The 8,976-nt window shown below is 22.7% G+C and overlaps 1 protein-coding gene across 1 annotated transcript; it reads right to left on the reverse strand.

The window, feature by feature from the left end:
- Positions 1-3,112: 3,112 nt before the first annotated feature.
- On the reverse strand, positions 3,113-7,535 carry LOC127718244 (DNA ligase 1-like). Its single transcript, XM_052224270.1, has 5 exons — positions 7,532-7,535; positions 3,918-4,195; positions 3,698-3,811; positions 3,509-3,595; positions 3,113-3,118 (listed from the first exon to the last, which is right to left on the reverse strand). Exons 1-5 carry the CDS (start codon positions 7,533-7,535, stop codon positions 3,113-3,115), a joined length of 489 nt encoding a protein of 162 aa, XP_052080230.1.
- Between the last annotated feature and the right edge of the window lie 1,441 nt (positions 7,536-8,976).

Consider the following 8,976-nt stretch of genomic DNA (forward strand, 5'->3'; position numbering starts at 1 on the left):
ATTACTGAGCTCATTCTGAAAAAAAAACCCAAAGGTGTACCGCTATCAATTCCCTGTATTGTATACAAAAAATTATATCCTCTCCCATCCCATATTATGATTGTGTACATGGAAGACCAGCAAAACATATAAGTTTTGTGCAATGCTTTTCAGTTGTTACTTGGAAGATCTAATGACCAATTTGATATGTTGAGTAGTTAAACCAATCAACAAGCTTTGAAGTATAATATTACTCTTCGCAACAGACGAGCCTGGTAGTGTGCTCCCTACACTTTTACGTTAATTATTGTGGATGTACTGGCAACACAAATTGCAAATTTCGTTACATGGCCAACTTCTGAACAAAGGGCAACAATGACAGATCAAAATCAGCAGCACCATTTGTTTTTAGGATGTTTTGTTTATGTTGATGGCTCACACATATCAATCAAAGGAAGGAAAGTAAATTAAGAAAATTTGATCAACAGGATGGGATATTCTTCAGTTTTATTGCATGTGTTTGTAATTGAAACAGTGAATTTGTCCATGTATATACGTAGGGTGACCGGAAGTAATATTACCTGACTATGGAACCCCCGGAAGTAGATTTTCTTCCTAGGGGGGTCCCATAGTGTGTGTGTGTGTGTGTGTATTTGTGTATATGTATTTGTGTATATGTATTTGTGTATATGTATTTGTGTATGTATTTATTTATTTATTTATTTATTTATTTATATGTATTTATTTATTTTTAAATATAAAATAGACTCTGACGTGATTCGAACACGTACCTTCTGATAGAATCAGATGTGCTAACCAGTTGCACCACAGAGACTTTTTTTTTCTTTTTTCTTTTTTCTTTTTTTTTTATTTCTTTTTTTTTTGAAACAAATAATAAATAATTCATATTTACATAAATATAATAATTTTATTAACAATCTTTTTTTTTTTTTTATTTCTTTTTTTTTGAAACAAATAATAAATAATTCATATTTACATAAATATAATAATTTTATTAACAATCTTTTTTGAAACAAAAATAATAAATAATTCATATTTACAAAAATATAATAATTTTACATACATATAATACAACTTTTTTAAATGTCAAAACTATAGTTAAGTTTCTTTTTCAATCCAAGGAATCTTCTTCTTCTATGTTTTTGACGACTCTGTAATTTATTTTTATTTTAATATACATTTTATCATTAAAATTATAATTATAAATAAAGACATAAATATATTTACACAAGGATTCACATTCCTGAAAATTATGACTATGTTGGAAAATATCCTGAGGTAAAATTTTATTGTCCTGATGAAATGTATGAAAATAATAGAGATGATTTTTATAAATGGTATAATGAACAAAAAAATAATATTTTTGATTTTAATAAAGAAATTATAGAATATTGTATAAGTGATGTAAACATTTTAAAATATACAAAATACTAAAAAATCTTGTAATATAGGATATGAAGCAACAAATAAATATGGTTGTAACCAAAACGGTTGTACTAAAGAAGATTTATGTTCAAAATGTTTTAAATGTAGGTATTGTGCTGCTACCTCGTGTGGAAGATTTTTTCATAAACCAAATTTAGTTGTAGCTCACACCATTTGTGATAATTGCAATAAAAATGATAAAACGTGTAATTCTTGTGGAAAAATTTGTGACATTGAGCATATTCCGTGTAATGAGTGTACTTTTTCTAAAGAAATAATTTTTAAAGGAAATAATTGTGCAGAAAATTTTTTCAATTATTTTATAAATAATAGATATAAAGATTTTATATTTATAGCACATAATATGAAAGGATATGATAGTTATTTTTTATTAGAATATTTAGCAAATCAAGGTATAGTTCCTACTGATTGTATACTGAACGGTACTAAATGTCTTTATTTACATGTAGGTAGTGTGAATATTAAATTTCAAGATTCTTTCAATTACCTACCTATGGCTCTTTCTAAGTTACCTAAAGCTTTTGGAATAGAAAATTTAAAAAAAGGTTACTTCCCACATTTATTTAACATTCCTGAAAATTATGACTATGTTGGAAAATATCCTGAGGTAAAATTTTATTGTCCTGATGAAATGTATGAAAATAATAGAGATGATTTTTATAAATGGTATAATGAACAAAAAAATAATATTTTTGATTTTAATAAAGAAATTATAGAATAGCTCCTAGACTAAACATAACAAATTAGAAATAGCTCCTAGACTAATCATAAAAAACAAAATTTCTATTATCGTCTTTAGGTAAATCGTTATTTTTTTGATAACATAAATGATTAGGCTCTTGTATTTGATTACAATTTTTACAACTTATTTTATAACATTCATGATATTTTTTCTCTTTTCTTTCCATTAAATAATTACATTTATTACAACGATAAAATGCTTCACATACAGTTTCTTTTTTATAAATAGTTTTTTTATGTTTTTCTAAACAAATTTCATTTTTACAATTTTGATTACAATTATTACATTTCATTTTATTAATAATTTCTCCACAATTAGTTAAACATATGTTACAATTTTCTTTACAATTATGTTTTGTTTTGTGAGAATAAGGTTGTTTACATTGATTACAAAAATAATTTGATTTAAAAAAACCTGTCATGGAAATTATTGTATCATAATGTTCATCATGTAAATATAAAAAAATAGATTGTGAATAATCATTTCTTGTATATATAAATTTATTACCTATAGTATTTTTTAAAACATTAATATTAACTTTTAAAAAATCTTCAAATTTAGATATATCTGCTATATTTAAAGGTGTTGTAATATCATGAGATACTTTTTTACATAGTTCTTCAGTAGTGTTTTTTAAATGATTTCTTTTTTGTTTATTTTTTATATTTTGACATAATAATTTTTTATAAAACCCATAATTACATATTTTATTAACTAATAAATTATCAAAGGTTGTTAAATCTTTATTTTTTTTTAAATTATAATCTTCTAAAGATGTTTGACATATTTTTGCTAAACCTACTACAATACTTCTATAACCACAACTATTATCTTTATTTTTAATTTCAATTATTGATTTTTTATTTGGTAAATCTCTTTTTAAATTTATTACATTTTTATATTTAGAACCTTGGGGTATATTTACTATACCTATAGTTATATCCATATCTTTATTTATTTGCATTTCTTGATAAGAATTTAAAACTCTTTCAATTTCATTAAAAATAAAATCTGAAGAAATTGAAGAAAGAGGTTGTGGTACTATTATAATATCATTATTTAAATCCGGATGTCTAAGAATTATTTTAATTAAATCATGTTTTTTGTGTTTTTTTTTTTCATTATTTAAAATATTGTCAAATATGTTTTTTATTTTTTCATTTGCTTTTAAAATGGTCTTATCATTCCAACTATCTCCAAATTTCAAATTATAATTTGTTTCTATGATTGTTCCTTTCGCAAAATTTCTTTCATCTTTTTTTTGTAATGTGTACTGGAAAATAAAAAAATAATAAATTAATATTTCTATAATAAACTTACGCTAAGCTCATCTAATTCGTCATCGCTATCATTTTCAGCATATCTATTACCCGTATTACTAATGGCTACAGTTGAAGTTGAAGGAATCTAATAAAATAAAAAAAAATTGAATCAAAAAATTTTTAAAATTTAAAATTGAATCAAAAATTTTTTTTTTAAATTTAAAATTAATTAAAATTTTTTACTTACATCATCTTCATCTATTTTATCTATATTTGATTCTTTTCTGGTTCTTTTTCCCTTTCCTTTCCCCTTTCCTTTTTCTTTTATTGCAGGCATTACTAAGTCTTGTTGTGTATTATTCTAAAAGATAAAAATAAAATCATTTAATTTATATAAAAAGAACGAGTTTTTTATTACTATATGATTGGTCTATTTCGTTTGCGTTTTAAAATAAAAATATACTTACATTCTGTGGTGTTTTTAAATCCTCATCACTCCATTCTTCTCCAAACTTCTTCATAACTTCATCTTCTCCCATACCATCTAATTCTTCATCAGGAATAATAATTTGCATTAACTCCTCATCTGTAACTGCACACAAATCAGACACATACATGAGCATGTTATATGGGAGTTCTTCTTCTTCTTCTTCTTTTCTTTCTATTTCTTCTATTTCTTCTTCTCCTTCTTCTCTTGTTAAATCTATTTCTTCTATTTCTTCTTCTCCTTCTTCTCGAAAACTTGCTAAAAAAAGAAAACAAAAGAAATAAACCTAAGAAATGAACCTCTAGAATCTATATAAATAAAACAACTATAATATTATTTACAATATAAAAAAAATAAAAAAACCTATAATGGCAACTTTGTTAAATGAAAACTTTCTTGAAACCTCTCTTCCTCAAGTTTTACAATTTTTTGATTGTCATCAAAATAATATAGCAATTGAACAGGAATTTTATGAATCAATAGCTACAAAAACAGAAACTCCTAAATTAGAAGATACCTTAATTTTTGATATATTAGGTAATGAAAATTATATAGATTTAAATAATTGTTATATGACAATAGATGTAAAAATAGTTAAAGTTAAAAATGGAACATATGAAAAAATTGAAACTTCAGATGTAGTTTGGGTAGCTGATAACCCTTTAGAAACTTTAATTTCTGAAATAGCAGTTAGCTTAAATGGACAAATAATAGAAAATTATGTTACAGATGCCCAATATACTTTACAAACAAATAAATTAACATTACCTTTTACAAATAGTTATTTAAATAAAGCTGTTAATAGTGATAATTTAGGAGGTGATAACAGATATCATACTTGTAAAGATATTATAGACAATAGTAAAAATGAAAAATTTACAACTTTAGCAGATAAATTAAATTTAGGATTTTTTGACATTAATAAATATTTATTATCTCAAGTACGATTAAAATTAAAAGTAAGATTAAATAATAAAGATAAAATTTTATATAAAGAAGGTCAACATACTTTTAATTTATTAGTAAAAAATCCTATTTTTCATGTTAAAAGAGTAAGAATACATGGTGATGTAGTTTTAAATATAGAAAATCATTTACTTAAAAATAATGCTGTTTATTGTTATAAAAATCCTATTACCAGAACTGTTTTTTGTAATAAAGGATTAAGAAATTATATATATCAAGATATATTTCAAGAAGAAGTACCTAAATTAATAAATATTTTTGTTGTAAAAGGCGAACATTATAAAGACAATCAAGAAAAAGATTCTTTTAGATTAAATACTAAAATTATAAAAGCTTTAAAAATGTATATAAATGGAAAAATTTTAAATAATTTAACATATGATTTTGAAGATTATAAAAATCAGTATTCTCCATTTTCTAATTATGACAAAAGTTCAAGCGGAAATGAATATATATTAACCTTTTCAATATTACCTAATATGGATCATTTCTTAGAGAAAAAAAACGGTTTATTTACATTAGATATTACTTTTACCGAGGCATTAAGGGAAGATAATGTTATTTTTATTATAGGTTATTTTGATAACATGCTTGAAATAGATTACAATCGTAATGTTAGAAGAATAAAGAACCTTACTTAAAGGTATATAAATAACTAAGTTGATCACTTTTTTCATAAAATATAAAAAATGGCTACTTTTTTAAATGAAAATTTTATTTCAACAAAAATTCCTGATGAATTACAATTATTTAAATGTAATGATAATCAGTTAGCTATTGAAGAAGAATTTAATCAAACAATAAAACCTAATACAAATGTTAGTTTTAATTCAGATATAACATTTAATTTTAATACTGGAAATTTATTATTTTGTCCTTTCAAATCATATTTTCATTTATCTTTCAAAGTAGCAAAACCTGTTTCTCAAAGTAACCCAACATCTGTAGTTGCAGGAGATAAAGTATCAGTAATTGATTTTCCTTTGAATACTTTTTTTAAACAATGTGAAATTTATATTAATGGAACTTTATTAACAACTACTAGTCCGTATTTTCATATAGAAAGTTATATTCAAAAAATGATTACAGGAGGTAAAAACACAGATGATAGTACAGGATTTTATGGTTATAATAACAGTGCTTGGGATTCTAACGATCCAGTTAAAAAATTACTTATAAATAAAACGACACATTTTTATGGACCGTTATATTCTCCATTTTTTTTTGTAAACAAATATTTACCTTCTAATTTAAATATTGAAATACGTTTACATTTAAATAATGAAAAATTTATATTTTTTGAAGAGGGAACTGTACATCCTCTGATAAAAATAGCTAATTTAGAATTTAATGCTGCAATGGTTAAAATACATGATCCTGTACAATTAGCTTTAGAAACGGAAATGATAAAACAACCTGCTATATATTGTTCACATGATTTTTATACAAAAACACAAGTAGTACCAAATGCTACAAGTTTAATTAACATTTTTAATATTTTTGATTATTGTCCAAAATATTTATTTATATTTTGTGTTAAAACAGAAGATATTACTAATGATACTGCAAAAAATCCTTTTGCATATCAAAATATGAACATAAGTGAAATAAATTTATATATAAATGGACTTTTAAAAGATGGAGATACAAAAAGATATGATACAAAAAATAGAGAAAATTCTCTAATATTAGCACAAATTATGAAAAATGAATATGATATAAAAAAAAAATAATATAAAATTAGTTAATTTAAAAGAAACAACAAGTGACGAAGAAGCTCCTTTATATTCTTTTATTTTGAAACCACATTTAACAGAAAAACATATAAATTTAAAAAAACAAGAAAAAATATCTTTAGAAATAAAATTACATACACAAACAGCTACTGAATATTTACTATATATAGTAGGATATTTTGAAAATATGTTTGAAATTACAAAAGAACGTGTAGTAACTAAATATAATCAATTAACTTAAACATGTTTAAATTTAGATCTCCATGTACATGTTATTTAGCAGGTTCAACTCAAACAGGAAAAACAACTTTTATGTTTAAACTTATAAAATATAAAAAACAATTATTTAAAAAAAATCCTAATAAAATTATATATTGTTATAGTGTTTATCAACCTGTTTTTAACCAATACAAAAAAGATGTAACCTTTCATCAAGGTCTAATAAATTTAGAAGATTTAAATAAAATGTCTTTAAACCAAAAACATACTTTATTAATATTAGATGATTTATTATTAGATATTGTTAATTCAAAAGAAATGGTACATTTATTTTGCACTGTATCTCATCATAAAAATATAAGTGTTTTCTTTTTATCTCAAAGTTTATATCCTAGTGGTAAATATTCAGTAATATTAAATAGACAAATGTGCTATATGATTTTATTTAGAAATTTAAGAGATTCGAAACAAATAACAGTATTAGCAAGCCAAATATACCCTAAGAAAACATATAAATTAACGGAAGCTTATAACTTAGCAACTAAAAATAAATCATATGGATATTTATTAATAGATTTAAATCCTTGTACTATAGATGAATATAGATTAAGAAGTAATATTTTTCCTAATGAAAAATTAACCATATATAAAGAATAAATGTCTATTAGTTTACCCATTACTTCTTATAAATATAATGTGATAGGGGTAGAAGAAAAAAATAACAAATTAAAAGAAACTGTAAATAGAATTAAAAATAGAAATAATATTGAAAATACCAGCACCAGAATTAAAAATAAAATAAAGCTTTTTTTTACAATATTAAAAAATATTAAAAACGAGATACAAGGATTATTTAAATGTACGAAGCCTTGAGTTATAACAGTATTACTTTTTATCGTAAATTAATAAAAAACAAAATAAATATAGAAGATATTACAGATGAACAAATTTTATTATTAAAAGAAATAGCCGTAAATTATAAGGAAAATAATATAGAATTAACAGAAAAAGAAATTAATAATTTATTAATACATAAAGAAAAAATTTTATTTTTAGCTAAATCTTCAATTAAAATAATACGTAAAAATTTTTCAAAATTGACAGAAAATAGTTTTATTAAATATTTCTTAAAACCTTTATTATGAATTCAGTTAAAGAAATGATTTTAATTCCAAAGGAAGAATATGACAGTTTACAAAATAAAGGATTTTCTACAAAAACAAATAAAAAAAATAAATCAACCCCTTTTAAAATAACGGAAATACAAGGTAAAAATGATGATAATTTAAATGAGTTGATTCTGGATTTACCAAAACAACATAGAACAAAAGCAAAAGGTTTATTAAGATGGATTCAAAAACATTCGGATAATAATTTTTATATTGATGAGGATTTTTTAGTTAATATGGATGGTAATGTAAAAGAACATATTTTAGATTATTTACGTTATGTTTCAAGTCCCTTTGTTTTAAAAAATAAGCCTAAGAGTTTAAATATATTTTATAAAAAACTTAAAGAAAAAAATGTTCCTAGTTTATATTTACCTATTAAAAAACCGTTTCCTTTTTTAAATTCAACAAAACCAAAAATAAAAAAATGGATAAAAATAAGAGAAAAAAATACACGACCATAAATGAAAAAAAGGATTGAACATGTTTTTTAAGTGACCAATCATATTAAGTATTTTAAGTAACCAATCAGTGAAAAGTTTTTAAACCAATCAGTAAAAAGTGCTTTCTATCACGTCCGCTTTAATTATATATAAAAAATTAAAAAAAATATAATAGTATTATATAAAAAAACTTTTTTGATGATGTCTACACCCTTAGTAGGAGATAAAGTATCCTTGGAAGATCATTCAGCAGTAGTTAAACAGTTACGTTTTAATTGTGACGAATGTGATAAAGATTATACCAGAAAATTTCGTTTAAAACAACATAAATTAGCAAAGCATACAAAACAACTGGCAACACCTTTTATAAATTCAGTACCTTCAAACAGTCCTTTGATGTACAAAGATATAAGAGAAGAAGAAGAATCAACTGACAGTGAAGATATTGAAATGAAAATTCCAGAAGAAGAAAAACAAGGTCTTTTTACTAAAGACATAAATACAGT

The sequence above is a fragment of the Mytilus californianus genome, unplaced genomic scaffold, assembly GCF_021869535.1.
Source record: "Mytilus californianus isolate M0D057914Y unplaced genomic scaffold, xbMytCali1.0.p SCAF_1, whole genome shotgun sequence".
In the NCBI taxonomy this organism is placed as follows: Eukaryota; Metazoa; Mollusca; class Bivalvia; order Mytilida; family Mytilidae; genus Mytilus; species Mytilus californianus.